Raw genomic sequence first — 17888 nt, 5'->3', positions numbered from 1 at the left:
TAAAACTGGAAGGGTCCCCGTTAATATATAATTGTAAAGTATTGTGGAACTGTTAATTTACCAGTGATTAAAATTGATCAAAATATTTCTAAAACAGTAAAATCTTTGATTCAAATAAAACACTTTCAGAAATGCAACTTTATATGCTCAAGGTTCTTTTTTATTTTTCTACCTCCTTCGTCAGTGAGCAGGCAACATAACAAAATTTCACTTTTATACAGGATTTTAACTTTTTTCCTTTGTGTAACTGGTATTGTAGCAAACTGCTTTGACTTGAAATTAAGGAGGGTAAAGTTGTGGCACCACATGGTATTATATTTGTAACTACTAGTTTTGCTGACCTGAACAATGAATGTGGACTTCTGATATCAAAGCAGAGGGCTCCTCCCTCAAACATTCTTGATTGTCTTAGCTGGCACCAGTCCCTCTCGTGCACCTCATGAGTCCAAGAATCTAAATTTAACTCTGTCCTCTGGTTGTACCGCCTATCAATAGGGTGTTCAGTCTACTGGTTACGTTCCTCAGCAGGTATGGTGTTTGAGGATCCTTTCTTAAACACATTCTTGCAATCTACTCGTGTTCAAAGGGAGCTGCTGTGAATTCAGGCACAGATTTAGACTTCTAGATGCATATTTAGGCAGGTAATTCTAGGATCCTTTTTATGAAAATCTTGGCCCCATAGCCTTAAGTTTTGTACACTTGTGTTTATGAAATATATGTATGTATTGACTACTAAGAATATTAGTAATTTGATTTTTTTTTACTTAGATTCACTGGCTTGCTGTCAATGGGCGAACAGAACTACTTCATGATCTTGTACAGCATGTCAATAACGTAGATGTTGAAGATGCAATGGGACAGACAGCGCTACACGTGGCTTGCCAGAATGGTCACAAGACAGTAAGTTCGTAAAACTCATTTGAACTGACTGTAATTGTTAAAACCTGCAGTCTCCTTTGAGAGTTTAAATAATTTAATGCACATCCTACAGCTGTTCATACAATTGATTAATGTATTATTACATAGTTGATTGCAGATATTGGTGTAGTGTTAAATGTTCTTGAATATTTGTTCATGCATTACTCACTATAATGTGTAGTATTTTGAGCCATGTTTGTCAGAATGACTACATACAGAAAAGCGTATATGACAACTTTTAATCAGATACAGTTAAGTGTTTGTACTTTTGGGGACTGATTTTGCATTAGGATTAAGCATATACATGCAGAATAGATTTTGCAGATTTGGACCTTTAAAATAAATTTTTTTTTTTAAGATCATATGGAACAGTGATCCTGTTATCCAATGATATAGACCACTTTGAGTAAGAAATGGTCTCTGGACTATTTCCCAACCCAATTCTCCATTCTGCTGCGGTCAGAAAGTTACTCTGTGAACCACCAGAAAGGGCTCCTGAAGACAAGCTGTCAAGGGTTACAAGGTTCAAGACATCAGCTAGTAATCAGACTGATAATTATAGACACATCTGCCTCGTGTGGATGGGATAGAGTTGAAGTTGTTTAGGTACCTTAGCTCAGCATTTTCATACTTTACAGTGTTTGTTTTTACTTAGAATTTCCTCTTAATATATTTTTCAAAAAGGCAATATCTTTTTTAACCTCAATTTACTGATAAATATTTAAACGTCAGTATAAGCTTTTTTTGGGGGGGGAATCTGATTTCAGGGGTCTTACAGAATGGCCAAGTCCTATAAAAGGCATTTTAATTAAAAAGCCAAGTCCTAGAAATAGAGACTAGAGAATGCGAAAGCATTTCAGGGTGTAACTGTCATAATCCTTTTCCTAATTTTTAGGTATCTTGCTTTTGAGATGTATTACTGGAAATTAAATGTACTCATATAACTGAAGAGAGATGCATAAAACTAAGTTTCAAGCCAAGTGATATCTTTGTTAATTTCTGGTTCTGACGCTACTTTTTTCCTTTACCCAAAAGACAGTGCAGTGTTTATTAGACAGTGGTGCAGATATTAACAGGCCAAACGTGTCAGGAGCAACTCCACTCTATTTTGCTTGCAGGTATGGTATGTTTGACTTCCTAATACTGTACAAAATTTAAAATTTTAATTTTTAAATACACAAAACTACACTAATTCAATCCATAGCAAAGAACTCAAATCAGGAAATACAAAAACGAAGAATGTATTTCGTCTAAGCTCTCCCTCTTGCTGGAATGCTGTATGGTATAGTATTTGAATATTTTGTCAACATTTTCAGACATGCACATGTGTATAAGATACATGTCTGTCAATATTGCAGGCTAAGCACCTTTCTACACCTGTACCAGGGTATACCCTAATAAACTAATGAATCATAATTTTAGATTTAAAATAAGGAAGCTGTTAAAATAACCAGTATTTAACCAGCTTTGTATACTGGGTCAATATTCTAGGTATACAATTTATTCTTTGTATACAATTCTCAAACAACACTATGGAAAAAAAATTCAGACAATCAATGGTACTACACTTCCAGGAAGGTTATATCTGTGGCAAGTTTAAGACTTCATTGGAAGACTAATTGTGTTCCAGTTCTGTTTTTAAAACAGTTTATTTAAACAGTACATTTAAAAAAAAAAATTTCAGGGGGTTGCAAATTGAACATGTGAAAAAGGTGGATTATAATGGAAATGGTTTGGAATCATTGCTGTAATGGATGCTAACCTATAATATGGTCAAATACGCCTTTATAAATCATGCCATTATAAACTAACCAACATAAAGTGAATCAGCTATCTAAACTAATCTGTCATAAAATACACATTATGTCCTAAAGACTTTGTATTGGAGTGAAATTTTGTTTTCTACATTGATTAATTCAATTTCCAATAGCTTCTGATTCTAATTGGATCCTTTCAGCTGTTTGTTAGGACATCTACAATTCTGTAATCCTGGTGCTTTGATTACAGGTTAAATAGTTCACCTGTGGTGAAATTATAAATGTAAACAAAGTGAGAAATGAGCTGACCCATTGGCCTGCTAAGAGCTAGATTGTGGGAGACTGGTCTGCTGGAGGTCAGACATATGCTGACAGTTGGGGAGAGGGGAAGGAGAGAATAAATAGTGGCTAGCTAATTGAATGTCTTCTGGCACTCAATTTAGGGACTGGTATTGATATTAGAAGAAGCAGCTGAGTTGCTCCAGATTAGAGGCATTTAAACCTTTCAGAAAAGAAAGGAGTGTGTGGTGGGTACAATGGTAACTTCTAACAATGAAAAATCCTCGGTTGAGAATAAACCTGGTTTATTCTGCCTGGTTCAGGTAAATTTAAGGGGAGAACCCTGAAATGCTAATTCTGTATTCCATTTGCATTGTAATATTGTGTATATCCCCAATAAGACTGCTAAATAATTTCTATGTTTAAGGGCATACAGGGGTTAAGACTAATTATTTGCAAAATGAAATTCATGTAATACACTTAAAGCCACATTACTTGGGCTTTGTAGGAGATGTTTAAGGGCTGAACAAATCTAGGGTTAGAGCATTAGAATGCAGCATAGAGCCTCTGTAGCTGGAGTAGTAATGGAAGCTCTTATGCATGGTTTTAGGCCAATTGGTTTTGAGTAGTAGTCAACCAAGTAATCCTCTTCTGTGCAACTGCCTCATTTGCAGAGAGTAAAGACAGTCCTTGATTGGTGTAGAAGTCTTTGTGCCAGGTCTTCCTGGAGGGCTGAATTTCACCCATTCTGAATTAAAAACTACTGTAATGGATGATATATGTCTAAAAAGTGAGCAGTTATAAAGGCTAACGCCAATATAATATAACATCCTATTATAGTATTCTGGTGACTATAGAAGCACTTATATCTAATTTTTCCTTTCTCCTTTAAAATTTACTTGGAAAATTAATTTTCTTAAGTGCAACTGTATGGGATGTGTGGCATACTTACCGCTTTTTGGTCTTTAATGTGCCACCACTGGCTGCGAGAAAATAGCTGATTATATGTTACATAAAGTAGTTATATTGTTTCCTTGACCCAGAGCTTTGACAATGAGATGTATTAGACTGTGAAATAGTCTCCCAAGGGAAGTAGTAAAGCCCATCACTCTGAATACTTTTATCTAGATTAGACACTAAAAACTTATTGTTAAAAAACCACACGCATACACCATGTTATTGCACTGTCAGGATGAGGTACTAGATGACAGAATAGGTCTGTTCTATCTTTCAAACACTAATGCAAATATAGTATATTTAACATTGCTGTATTTGGCAAGAGTTTTTTAATAACGGATAACTTCTGTTTTCCTACCCTTACAGTCTATTGTAAGAACATGGTTAGTTAGAAACAAATTATGTAAGTGATTCTTTTATTTAAAATTTATTGGATGAAAGCTTACTAGGCATCTGGAAAGAATCATAATATCTCATCTTCTCTAAGTACACTTTTCCAGTGTAAAAGTATCATTAAAAATGCCTATATTTTTCCTTGTGCACTGTATTAAACTCAGGAACCATCAAATGGGCCTAGGGGCTACTTGTGGTCAGACTGTTCCTGCATGAATAGGCAAAAAATTCCAGGCCAGGCCAGTGCTTGTAATATACCTTTGAAGCAGGCTGGAGAACAGCCACTTAGCAGTATGTCAGAGGGACCAGAAGAGGTGTCATCTTCCATGCTGTGCTTCTGCTTATGGATTTCTGTAATGTAACTTTATGCATTTGGTCTCTAGTTTGTATTGGGCTGGGAATCAAAGTTTGGGAGGAACACGTATTGCACTGTTAATTAGCTATTTAATGTAGACACATGTACCACTCAGGGGCTAAATACATTTTGGTAAACCTTCTGTGTTTCATGCAGCCATGGTCAAAGAGACACCGCACAAATCCTTTTGATGAGAGGAGCCAAATACTTACCAGACAAAAATGGAGTTACACCACTGGATCTCTGTGTACAGGTATACATGTGCTTTACATTAACCAGTGTTTTGTGTACAATTGATATGGAATGATTTTTTTTCTCCTCCTTTGTTTCTGCTATCTGAAAACAAGGACTTCATCCCTAGAGGTCAGAGACCTCTTTTGAGGAGTTACAGGGAAGCAGCTCCACCTGACTCTTTTGGTTTGACTTCTTGGATTAGTTCAGAATAGCACAACATATGCTATTTTTTGTCTATTAATTCCATTAGAAAATGTTTTATTTTTCTTCTCCTGAGTAATTAGGAAGAATGTATATTCTTGCTATAATCTAGATCAACCAAGATTACCTTCTTATTAGGGTAGGCATATAGAAGATTGATGCTTCTGTCACAAAATAGCTGCTCACAAGGTTAGGGTCTTAAAAGAAGTAAACAGACAGCCATTCAGTTAGTCTCTTCTTAAAGGCCACATTTATTCAGACCATAATTATATCATCTTGGGGTAATACATTCTCTTTTAGGTGTTCATGTGTAAACTGCTATAACAGCTAAGAGCCGAAGGCCTCTACGTAAGAGTAACTTATTACTTCAGATGTTAACTTTTCAAGGAGATGAAGATTTTGCTGCTGAGCCTTCAGTTTTTCCAAAGGTATTGCAATCTCTACATCCAGGCCTCTATTTTAAAAAGGATGAGGATGTTATGACTTCCTGTTCCTACATATTTTCAGCTGCCATGCAAAACAAAATCTAGTTTTGTCATTAAAACTAGACGTTTTATAGAATGTATGTTAGTGAGTATCTTGTAACTCCAGTGACCTGTTTCTTTTTGTCTGGCAAGACAAAGGGTCAAGATTCAGGATATTAAATACACTATTTCCAAGTCATCTTTAAAAGTTAGGCAAGCTCTCTTATTGCCTTCTACCTTCTGAAGACTGCACAGACAGATTCATGCCTGGTCACTTACAGTTAAAGAATGTCTACATGTGTTTGGCAGCAATTCTGCTATTCATGCTTCTGGAATCTTTTAAAGAGGGATGATTCTGAACGAGTTGTTTAATAGATTAATCTGTAAAATGTCTTGCTCAATTTGTAGCACTTTTAGAATCACCTTTGTATCTAATAAGTCTACGGGCTTTAATTACTATCACTTTGGGCACAGTTCCCTCTGCTCCAGTACGCTGCTTTCCCTCAGTCTACATCAGGGATTGGCAACCTTTGGCATGTGGCCTGCCAGGGAAAGCCGCTGGTGGGCAGGGATGGCTTGTTTACCTACAGCTTCTACAGGTTTGGCCGATCGCAGCTCCCACTGGCAGCAGTTCACTGTCCCAGGCCAATGGGGGTTGTGGGAAGCGGTGTGGGCCAAGGGATATGCTGGCTGCCCTTCCCGCAGCCCCTATTGGCCTGGGACGGTGAACCACAGTGAACCAGTGGGAGCTACGATCGGCCGAACCTGCAGACACTGCAGGTAAACAAACCGTCCCAGCCCACCAGCGGCTTTCCCTAACGGGCTGCGTGCCAAAGGTTGCCAATCCCTGGTCTACATTTTTGCTAGCATTTCTTTTGGTTCTACAAAAACCTTAGGGAGTAACATACCTTAGTATAATTCCAAATCGGGTTTAACCTGTAAAGTGTCTTTTAGTTTATCAAACATGAGATCAGACTGGAAGAACTCATGTGACACCATTTAGCATATGCAAGATTCTCTGTAAGTGGAAAATGTTGACATTAATTAGAAAAATTAAACAAATAGCTGGTTATTTGCCAGAAAAGTAGGTGGAATCTATACAGTGTAAGTTAGAAAGTGGGTAATGATACATTGGAATCCTAGAGATAGGAAAGAGTATTAAGGATGTTGCTGCCTCTAGGACAGTACTGAAGAGAATAGTTAGAGGCTTTATAAAAATGGCGATGGCCCATCTAGTCTTGTATCCTGTCTTCTGACAGTGGTAAATGCCAGACACTTCGGAAGGAATGAACAGAACAATTATTGAATGATCCGTCCCCTGCCATCCAGTCCCAGCATCTGGCAGAGGCTTAGGGACACCCAGAGTCTGGGGTTGCATCCCTGACCATCTTGGCTAATAGCCACCTGTCCTCCATGAACTTACCCAATTCTTTTTTAACTCACTTGTACTTTATATCCTTTAAAATAGCACACTAGGCCATCCTTAGCATGTGGCTTTCTTATATAGTTATCAAAACTATATTTCCTAATCACTACTGATTTTTATTGCTCACTCTTAATAGTTCTGCGTTGGTAGCTCAACTCATTTGTGATGAGAAGGGAGTGGTTACTGATCCTTTGGTGCATTTAATTTTGAATATATTCTTCTTCTCTTCCCTCCACCCCTCCCCCCCACATCTGAGAAATCAGATGGCAGAACTGAGACTAGTTTTTAGGCTCTAATAGTCAGCCAGCTAAACTCTGCCTGGATTCAGTTCTGTGTTGAGTGAGCTGTGAAAGGAACGCAAGCTGGGGATTCCTCTAATATGTGTAGCTGCTTACTTTTGTATATTTTCTTCATCAGTCAGCATAGTCTGGCATGACTCTAGTTGGATACCTGAAGTACTGTCCTCTGTGGGCTTACAGGAACTTGGGGTGTGTTTGTGCAAGTGCTTAGTTCTGGAGGATTATACTTGGCCGACTTCTAAAGTGTCATTTACTGGTGCTTAAAGGAGTCCTGGCTAGTGAGCTTTGTCTGTAAAGATGTTTGTGACACAGGACCTTGAAGATTGTGCTGGTGTGATACTGTTGAGGAAACTGAGTGTTATAAAGACCTATATTAATATTCTAATACTGTTAAATATAACTGAAGCATAAGTGCTGTTGACTGGTAGAGAAATCCAAAAAGTCATCTAGGGTAGATTTCCTGAAACAAAATTAGTGATGTGATACAATTCAGAACTCCAGATTTTGGGAAGCTTTTGGGAAGTTCATTTTTAAACCTTGTGTCTTGGGCGCATATCTAGTCATAATACTTCAATTTTCTTGTCTTGTTCATTTTAATTTAAAAAGTTATACATTGTTTATGGGATTATCCTATTGCCGGGATCTATAAGATAAAAAAAAAATTGTGTCCCATGAGCTTGGGATTTGGGAATCTTTAACTAAGGCATCTTAATCCTGTTTTGGGAAATTTAGTTTTCTGGGTGCAACAAGCTAGAATAGCAATACCCACCAAATGTGAAAGCAGGAGCTAATATGATTTATGTATAACTCTGTTGTTTTCAGCATTCTTCTTAATTATCAGTTAAAATGGCTGCTGGAATGTAAAGTTATTGTAGTTTTTCAAAGATGAAATTGATTACCTTGAGAAGAGAAACTGAGACTACTAATGCTTGACACAAGAATGTTCATTTATCTGTATTAACAAAAAATCCACTCAACACCTGAAGCTCACTTTTTATTTAACTTTCAAGTCTTTACTTTGAGATGAGGACTTTGAGTCTTTTGCGTTTGCTCTTTAGTATAGGTCCCTGAGGATGGATTGCCTGTCTGTAAGGATGTATATAGCACTTGTTCTTAAAATTGTTTTATAATAGTTTCTTGCTTTAAAAATGCTGTCTTACAGGGTGGGTATGGAGAGACTTGTGAAGTTTTAATACAGCATCATCCTAGACTCTTCCAGGCAATTATTCAAATGACACAGAATGAAGAGCTACGGGAAAACATGGTAATACATATTTTCTATGCTGTGTCTACATCAGTCTCTCTCTCCTTACTTTCTCTAACACACTCTGTTAGCGCCATTATCTACTGTATTTTAGTCCATTGTTTTTCACTCCATTAAAAATGTATTTATTTAATTTTAACATATGTGATTAAGGATTCTTCTCTTTTATTAAGAATGGGAATTTTCCTAATTTATTTTGGAATTTGTTTACTGATCACAATCATGTACGTGACTCACTAGCATTTGACTCCATCCTTGCTATGAGTACCATACTTGAAACTGCATTTATTTTCATACAAATTTTAAGTTATTTTACAGATATAACTAAAAATAAGTGACCTCCATGTGCACAGTGTCTAAAGTTATGTGTTTAGCTAATATTTTTTAAACTGGCTCTGCTAAAGTGAATACAAACCTAATTTACATTCTAGAAGGATACTATTATTTGGTTGTACCACTTTAAATAATGAATTACAAAGCACAATATGGTAATAAAGGTAGTAATGATAATTACTCCAGCCAGGCATTTTAGAACTCACTACTCAAAGAATTTTAAACATAAAAGAGAAATAAAATTATGAAATGTGCAGACCAATAAAGTAAAATAACAGTACTGTAATCCTTAACTAACTTTGAAAGAATAAAGTTACAGAGAATATATGTGCATTGTGCATTTTGAGAGGAAGTACCAAGAAGTAACAACAACAGTAATACAAGTATGTGTTGGGGGGGAGAGTGTGTGTATGAGAGAGAGATAGTGAGCTGTCTCTTTAAGCACAGAACTCATTAGTCTGAAGTACAGCAGCAGCCGGCAGCTCCCACTCATGACTAGGGCCCTACCAAATTCACAGTTCAGTTTGGTCAATTTCACAGGCAGAGGGGGCGGAAGCCTGGAGCTCAGACAGGAGCTATGGGGGGTGAAAGCCCTTAGTTCCAGTTGGAGCAGCAAGAGGTGGCAGCCCCCAGCCCAAGTCCCTGAGCCCGGGCAGGAGCTGAGGGGGATGGGCGGGGGGTCGGCAACCCTGAGCCTGGGCAAGAGTTGCAGGGTCAGGAGCCCCGAGTTCCGGCTGGAGCCTGTCTGCCTACAGCCCTGGCAGGAGCAGCTCTGGGGGGTGGCAGCCCCAAGTCTGGGCAGGGCACCCTGAGCTTGGACGGGGCTGCGGGGGGGGGGGTGGCAGCCCCCAGCCCGGGCCCATCCGAGCATGGGTAGGAGCTGCTGGGGGGAGGCAGCCCCCAGCCCAGCTCTGGGGCTGCTGTAGCGCAGAAGTGAGGGTGCTGTGGAGGTAGGACTGATCTCCCTCTGGTAACAGCTGTGCAGGGGAAAGACAAGTCCTGTCCCTCTGCAGTCCAGCTAATTTCAGGGAGATCAGATTTCACTGGGAAGGGATTATTTCACAGTCACTGACATGTTCTTCAGGTTGTGAAATTGGTAGCAGCACAGACTCCTGCCCCTCCCCCCCAGCTCAATGGAGAGTGGGTACACGGTGGGAAGATGGGAACACCCCAACATCAGCCGTCCACCTGTGCTCTGCACAGCAGACAGGAGGTTCTCAGGAGCAGCTTGGCCGGGGCAGCTCCAAGCTGAGGTAGAGGCAGGAGAAGCAGCAGCTGCAGATGGCCACAGAGCAGCCAGGGGGAGGAGGGACAGGACATCCTGCTTTGAAAGTGCCCCTCTCAGCAAGGCGCCAGGGTCAGTGACCCAACCCACCCCAAAGTTGGGTCCTGAGAATAAAGTAGCTGTGATGGGGTATACAAACCCCATATGCGTTAGGAAGGGGTTGTTAAGCTTCAGTGACCCCAGTCAGCCTGGGTGTCAGGCTGGAAGGAGGAGTTGGAAGGAAGAAGCACAGCTCAACTGGATGCTGACCTGGCATGAGAGTAGGCTGGCAGCTACCACATCATGCAAGAAAGCTGGCTAGGACTGGAAACTGACGGAAGACTGTGGTGTGCCAAAGACTCCCTGCGGGAGGGTAGGCCTGACCCACTGTTCATTTGAATGGTTACCAGAAGTTCCCTGGTGTGCATTAAGGCAAGAAGCTGCAGCTGGGGTGTGTATGAAAAGAAGGGGGTTGAAAGTGAGCTCAGCAGGGCTGAAGGTTTTTTTAGTTTGTTTGAGGAACAGGTTTTTTTGGAGGGGGATGGATGCAAAAATATGCATGAAGAGAAGGGAATAGGAAAAGTAACAAGGGATGACAGCAGGCATGAAAGGATGTAGTGAAGAGCACAAATAGAAGAGTTAGAGAATTTTTGTGACTGGGAAAACTTTCAAGGTCCTGGACAGTGAAGGGTGCAGATGAGGGGTGAAAGGAGGAACTGAAGGTAGAGAAGAGATTCTGGTTGTTGGCAAGATAAGTCTGCTTGGGAGAAGTAAAGTTGTTTAGCAAGGAAGAGGAGAGAATGAATTTAAAGAACTGGTGGTTAGCACAATTTGGACTTTGGAGCTCATCACTATTTGAATAAGAATGGAGGTAGTGAAAGTTAGGGATCAGCCAGGCTATCAATGTAACATTATAGGGCAGCAAAGGAACAAATCAAGAAACTTAGTCATATCGGCAGAGTGATGAAGCTTGTGCTAATCTTGAATTTGCCTTCTTACATGTTCATAAATTCTAAAATGTACTTGATGGATTTTCATACCAAAAAAAAATGGCACTTTGCATAATGATGATTTTTTTATTAGTACTTTCAGAGCATTTATTCATGCTATATTCTCAAGTCCTATAATACAAAAACCAACTTCTAAAATAAATTTTTGAATACATTTTCAGTTTAAAAGATCTTTTTGAGTATTAGGTGCTAATTATGAAATGGTTGGGCACATACATATTACCGTTTCTATGGGTTTCCTGCCTCACCTAGCTATATGTTCTATTTTGGATTAATCTGTAATAGAACATGTTATCTATTTTATTTTACCATATCCAGTTACGGCAAGTTCTAGAACACTTATCCCAGCAGAGTGAAAGCCAGTACCTTAAGATCCTAACAAGCCTTGCTGAAGTTGCTACAACAAATGGTCACAAACTACTTAGGTAAGTGTCAAAATATGCAAGTAGGTCAGTAATGAAAAATATGCTTAAAGATACTTAGTTCCACTTGTTATATCAAGAACAGAATATTTATTTTCATTTGATTTCTTGCCCGACTGGCATGAAGACAAATATCAGTCATACTTGGTAGAAACATATGAAGAAAGACCATCCTAGTGGGGCTTTCATTTTGCATTTTAAACGAATCTCTTTAAAAGGCTCTTTAAAAGAAACAGTGCATTTTTTTTTTAAGTGGAGATCAGGTAGGCATTATGATTTTGGGGGCTCTGTAGTGACGGATCTAGGATCTAGTGGAGTTTTCTGCCACCTCTTTTCACTTGAAAAGGCAGATTAGGGTCAGGTAGTAAGCTGCAAAGCATGGGGTCCATAGTCATTCTTTGAGATTTAAGGTAAGTAGATCTTTAGGATGGGTTTATTATGGGCTAATGCGTTTTGTTTGGTGTGTCAAGATCATCCAAATTCAACAAGCTGTCTGCCGAGCTGTGAAAGACACATCATCTCCTGGCCCTTTCCTGCTGCCTATTCCCTAGTCATCTCATTTGTACCTTTTTAATTTTAAGATTTTTATGTACCTATGTTGATAATACTCAACCATGTGTCTTTAGAATCCTTAATGACTGTGTGATGGGTTAGACCCCCTTTGGGATGCCATCTGATGTATTAAGCCCCGCCTCCTGCTCCACTAGCCTGGAATCCCTCTCTCTGTTTTGCTGAATTCAGCTCTCTGGGCTCCACACACACATGTAGGGCCACACCCAGCTGCAGACACAGACCGAAGTCAGCTCTGTGTGAGAGGATTCACCAAGCACTCACGTGTACACCCCTTTTCGGAAATAACCCCAAAATAATACTGACTTGCATTGTATACAAGGATCTGTACAATGCAAACTCATAAAAATTCACCCTCTACCTCAATGTGAAGAGAGAGATGCACAACTTCTTGCCCCCCTGTCCCTCCCAGTTAGAAATTGCACAAGCTGAGTTTAATAATAAACAAAAAAAAATTATTAACCCTAAAAGGTGGATTTTAAGTGAGTATAAGAGATAAACAGAACAAAGCAAATAAAACAAAATACGCAAGCTAAGCTTAATACACTCAAGAAACAGGTAACAAAATGTAATTTCTTACTCTAAATGTTGTTTTAGGCAGGTTGCAAAGTTTCTGTAGCTTAGAGTTCCAGTTATACCTCTTTTCAGACTGGACCACTGTCTCAGTCTGGACTCCCCCCTTGCCATCCCTTCAGGTGTCTTTTAGCTGTCTTTCTTCTTGGGCAGGCAGGCAATGGAGTAGAGTCCCATTTGCCCTCCTCCCCACCCTTCAATAATATTTACATAAGGCTGGACTCTTTTTGTTTTCCAACTTGACAGACCCCCTCACCCCCCTTCTTTTAGTGGAAAGTTACAAGTCCAAGATAATGTTTAATATCAAGTGACAAGGCCACCTGGCCTGGTAGCGTCACAGCTACGTCCCAGGATGCTTCTCAGGAAGGAGAGAGATTAGTATCTTCAGTCTTGTTGTTTCTGCCTAATGGACCATCAAATGTGATGGCCTGTTGTATGGTGGGTGTCTTCCAAAAACACCCAGTTGTAATAGTTACATAGTCCATATTCCTAACTTTAGGTACAGAAATGATACCTGCATATGCACTGGATAATCACATTCAGTAAATCATAACCTATCCATTAATCTCACATGACTCCTCTTGCATAAAACATATCTTTGTTATGCTATATTCATATCATAACAATATTTCTATGAAGAATATTGGGTGTAACGTTACAGGCCATGTCTACCATTTTGATACAGTGTAGCTATAACTTGTTGCTTCATGTTCCTTCAGCTAAATGTTGCCCTAACATAGCTGCTTCTGCAAGGCAAGAGTATCCTCACATACAAGGTACTCCTATCTCCCATGCTTCATTTTGCTTCTGCTGTCTAACACTAGCATTTTCCTTAAGTTGAATTCTCTTCTCGCATCTAGCTACTCCACAAATCAGGCTTCTGCTGTTTGACAGCATTGTCTTAAGTATTCCTCTGAAGCATCTGAATCATGTTGCTATTGCAGGCTGGATCTTGGTCTACATGGGCCTCATGTCTGATCCTGTATGGCTATTATGCCACTGCCTCAACTTCGTTTGTTGCCATCCTCATCCATTCCCTCACCTCCTCTTGCTCCTTTAATAACACCCGTATAAGTATCTTATGTCCCCATTCTTCAGACTAATGTGCAAAAAGTGGATGTCAGTAGTCTTGCATACAAGTGTACTCACTTCTCTAGTGTCAAATTATTATGCTGGCTCCCTGTACGTTAGAGAACTCCATTTAAAGAAGATTTTTCTTTGTAAGCCTACTAAAATGTCCTGGTAGGATCTTGCCTCTGGATATGTCTGCTGACACCCAGAAGAAGCTGGTTCTTTCTTTGAATTTGCTATTAGGAGCACTTCCGAGAAGCAGCTCCTGCCATTGGCAATATCTTTCCTGCACCTTTCTCCACCTCAGTCCATTCTTCCTCTGGTGTTCTACTTCTTTCATTGCTGTACAGTGTGTGGTGGGATATAGGTTTTACCTCAGACCTTGTAAGCTACTTGCTAACTCTGTCTTGCACTGACCTTCTTTGTTACTTCACGCAATCTTGTTGTTGGCATACAACACCTCTTACTTTTTACAGGAAAGTTTACCAGATTTCATTGCTTTCAGTAGTAATGGATTGGCACAGACTCTCTTGTCCCTTGCTAGAGAAGTGAGTGAGACTTTCTCTGAAAGGGCTAACTGAAATAAGATAACTCCAGAGTGGAATTGCCTCATTAAAACCTTCTTGAAACCTTTCTGGAAAAGGAGTGATTTAGAGAGAGGGTATTAATTGGATAGATTCTCTGTATCAAGGAAAGGAAAGGACTTATTTGGGCAATGCTCATGAACAGTTTGAGGGAAGTTGGCAGCTTGTCCTTTCAATCAACAGGGGATCAAATAGGTCCCCTTCCACTCCCAACTAAATTTGTTTTACCAGCATTGTCGAGTATGGATCCAATTTGTAGGTAGCAGGTCAGAGCTTCCTACTATGTCTAGAACTTCAGATTCTTCCACAAACGCATTTGTTGCCTTCTCCTTTTGACATGGATCTACTTCACTAGAAAAACATTAAAGGTATATTTAAAAAATATATTAATTCATCGCAAGTTAAACAACATTAAAGTGCATTGGTTTAATGCCATTTTAATTTTATGTATTGCATACAAAGATAAGCTCACTTTTTGTTTTTTTGGTTTTTTTTTGTTCTTGTTTTAAAAGACCTGTAGACTTTTGAGTTGAACACCAGATTAAATGTATACATTTTTGCAATGCATTGTTTTAGGTCTCTAAATTCATGGAGTCACAACAAATGTACCACCGTGTAAGATGGTAGTGTCACAAACGGCACATAATCCTGCTGAAACATGAAAGCAACCTATAGGAGTCAGCTAACAGAAATGGAGTGACATTTTTGTATATGTAATGTGGAGTAGTTTAAAAAAAAATCTTAATATTTTATATCTCAAGGGGTATAATGAAAAAATTTGGCAAAATACTTTCAGATTTTCAAAAAAACTTTGTTGGTTATTCCCACTTCCTACATTGTAAGCCATCTCTATACTTCAGCAAGGTTTTATAGCGGTTATTTTGTTACCAGCATTGTGCAGGTGAAGAAATGGTACTTGAGAGATCCTGGGTTTAGTTCCCTGCCACAAGCTTTAGGTGATTTGCCTAAGGTCACAGTTGAATCTCTGTGCCTCAGTTCCCCATATGTAAAATGGGCATAATACCTCTCCATGCACGGAAGTGTTTCAAATAAATTATGAGGTAGTCAGGTATTAGTGTTGGGGGTCATGAGTACCTAGACAATGCATGCTGATGCTTGTATAATTAACCTTTGTAACTAAGGGAAGCTAGTTTTGCAGGTGGAGCAATGCAAGTAGTATCTCTTTTTAATACTCAGCATGTCTAGTATAGCTTTTCTGAAACATATATAGCAGATGTGGTGGGATACTATTTGCAGAAGAGGACTGGATGGAACTCAATCCAGGATTAATTAATACTAGTTTAGGGAAAATGTAGGCTTATTTCTTCTTTTGGGCTGGTCATATACTTATGAAGCATTCTCAGCCTGGGAAGCAAAAGATTGGAACCAAATTCTAATGTGGAAAGCATTGCCGTTAGGCTGATCCACATGGATGGATTAAGTTTGTCTCATATCTAAATTAAAAAATCTTGTGTTCAGAAACTTTGGTGGTGGCTAGATAAGAATCTCCAAAATGATAAATGTGTGGCTATGACCAAGGCCTTAGGTGACCACGATTTTGAACCTGTACATTTGTTTTTCTTTTTCCTTTTTTAAAATTTAACCAGGGAAAATGCAGCCTTTTCTGTCACATTGTAATACTGTTTTTTGTTAATCCTGGCTTACAAAAAAGCTCCCTGGTCAAAGATCAAATAACAGCAGGAAAGATGTGAACTCAACATATCACTTTTCCGAAAAGGTGTTAATTTAAATACTCAAATATTTTAGTAGTACCTTTTATTTAAAAAAGGCAGTCTTTTTTAAAAAAAATGTAGTTTCCCCCCTTCTTTGTTTCCTTTTTTAGAGGATGAACTCTTTCAGACCCAATCAAAATCAGAAGAAGTGTTTTGTTTAGTACAGTGCTTCATATGCTGTTGGCACTCTAATGTTGCTTGATCCAATTTTATATGTGGTTTGGTCTGGTTTAGGTTATTATTTAAAAATGGTTATGCTACCTTCTGCGACGGACAGGCAAACCATGTTTTAAGAAATACTGAAAACTGGCTAATACAACATTTTAATACCAAGTGTTTATATACTATGTATAGGCCATTGCAGCAGATCTAGGCTGCTTCCTCACTGACAAATCTTCTTTAAGGAATATTATAATACTGTTGGGGCATGATTGTTATTTGGTATGCTGCATAGATTGGAACAACCTATGCTATAACATTAATATTCACTGGTTCAGTAACCTAGTCAGGGCACTATCACAACACCCTTCAAGATAGTAGGTATATGGCTTTTTATAGCTATGTCACCACATGCATCTCAAAAATTAGAGGGTATAATTTATTGCAGGGGTTGTCAACCTTTTTCTTTCTGAGGCCCTCCCCAACATGCGAAAAAAATTCCATGGCCCACTTGTGCCACAACTGTTTTTCTGCATATAAAAGCCAGGGCCAGTGTTGGGGGTAGCAAGCAGGGCAGTTGCTTGGGCCTCCATGAAGCTAAGTTGCTCAGGGCTCGTTGGCAGGGCTCGGGGCCATGAGCTTCAGCCCCATGTGGTGGGGCATTGGCTTTCTGCCCAGGGTCCTAGCAAGTGTAATGTCGACCCTGCTTGGCGGACTCCCTGAAACCTGCTTCGCCCTAGACCCTTGGTTGAGAACCACTGATTTATTGTATTTAAAGTCAGAGTTGGCACTCAACACCTGTATTTTAATATGTTGAATGCTAAGTTTAACTCCTTGAAGTTGTTTAAAACTGTTATGGTGTCTTCAGATTTTTCATAGAGGACAAGCATCCTTTTTACCAGGCTTGAAAAATTCTTGAAGCTTGGTTGTACAACTTGTTAACAGAAAGCAATCTGAACATGATTGAGTCTGTGGTGTTGAATGAATTCACTGATATCTAGATTATATATTAATAATTACACTGATGGTGCAGGGATACTGGTCTACAGTTGAAGTTCTGGCCAAAGTAGTCACACAGGTATTAAACTTTTTATTTATTTAGTGACTTTTTTGAGTATTATTACATATATTACATATGGGGCAAAATAATAGCTAGCATGCTGTTCATCACAACTTTTTTTTTGTGGAAGCAGTGTGATTTCTATCATCCTGGCCCATAAGCAGATTGGTCTAATTTGATGTATTCAGCACAAGTATTTTGCTAATACTGGACTTTAGCACAGTCTCTTTGGCTGGCACAGTTCTAGTAGTAGGCTGAAAGATAATTTCACTTGGAGAAAACATTTTCTTCTGAGTCAACTTGGTTTATGATTAGTGGTGTGTTAAGACCTTACTGTTGTAGATGTTATCTCTTACCATGCTTCAGAAATGGTTTAGGTATATACAAACACTAACAAAATATACCCTAAAAGTTTGTATTTGCTATTTTTATTTAGCTATTATTGCAAAATATCTGGAATTTAAATATGGTTAGAAATCAGTAAAAATTACAGCATGTGTTCCTTGTCCTTTTGGGATGGGAAATAGGTCCATCATCTGTTAGCCATGTGTGTTGGAGAACT

At 39.0% G+C, this 17888-nt stretch overlaps 1 protein-coding gene across 2 annotated transcripts in view; it reads left to right on the top strand.

The window, feature by feature from the left end:
* The window catches only part of HACE1 (HECT domain and ankyrin repeat containing E3 ubiquitin protein ligase 1), a 93200-nt gene that overhangs the window by 17128 nt on the left and 58184 nt on the right, over positions 1-17888 (top strand). For both annotated transcript variants that reach the window (XM_077812871.1, XM_077812870.1), the window contains exons 6-10: positions 769-900; positions 1954-2036; positions 4816-4912; positions 8446-8547; positions 11473-11579. In XM_077812871.1, coding sequence (XP_077668997.1) covers positions 769-900; positions 1954-2036; positions 4816-4912; positions 8446-8547; positions 11473-11579 — 521 coding nt within the window. The remainder of the gene's footprint in view (positions 1-768; positions 901-1953; positions 2037-4815; positions 4913-8445; positions 8548-11472; positions 11580-17888) is intronic.

This window comes from Eretmochelys imbricata, chromosome 3 (genome assembly GCF_965152235.1).
Source record: "Eretmochelys imbricata isolate rEreImb1 chromosome 3, rEreImb1.hap1, whole genome shotgun sequence".
NCBI lineage: Eukaryota > Metazoa > Chordata > Testudines > Cheloniidae > Eretmochelys > Eretmochelys imbricata.
This window is presented reverse-complemented; position numbering and strand designations above follow the sequence as displayed.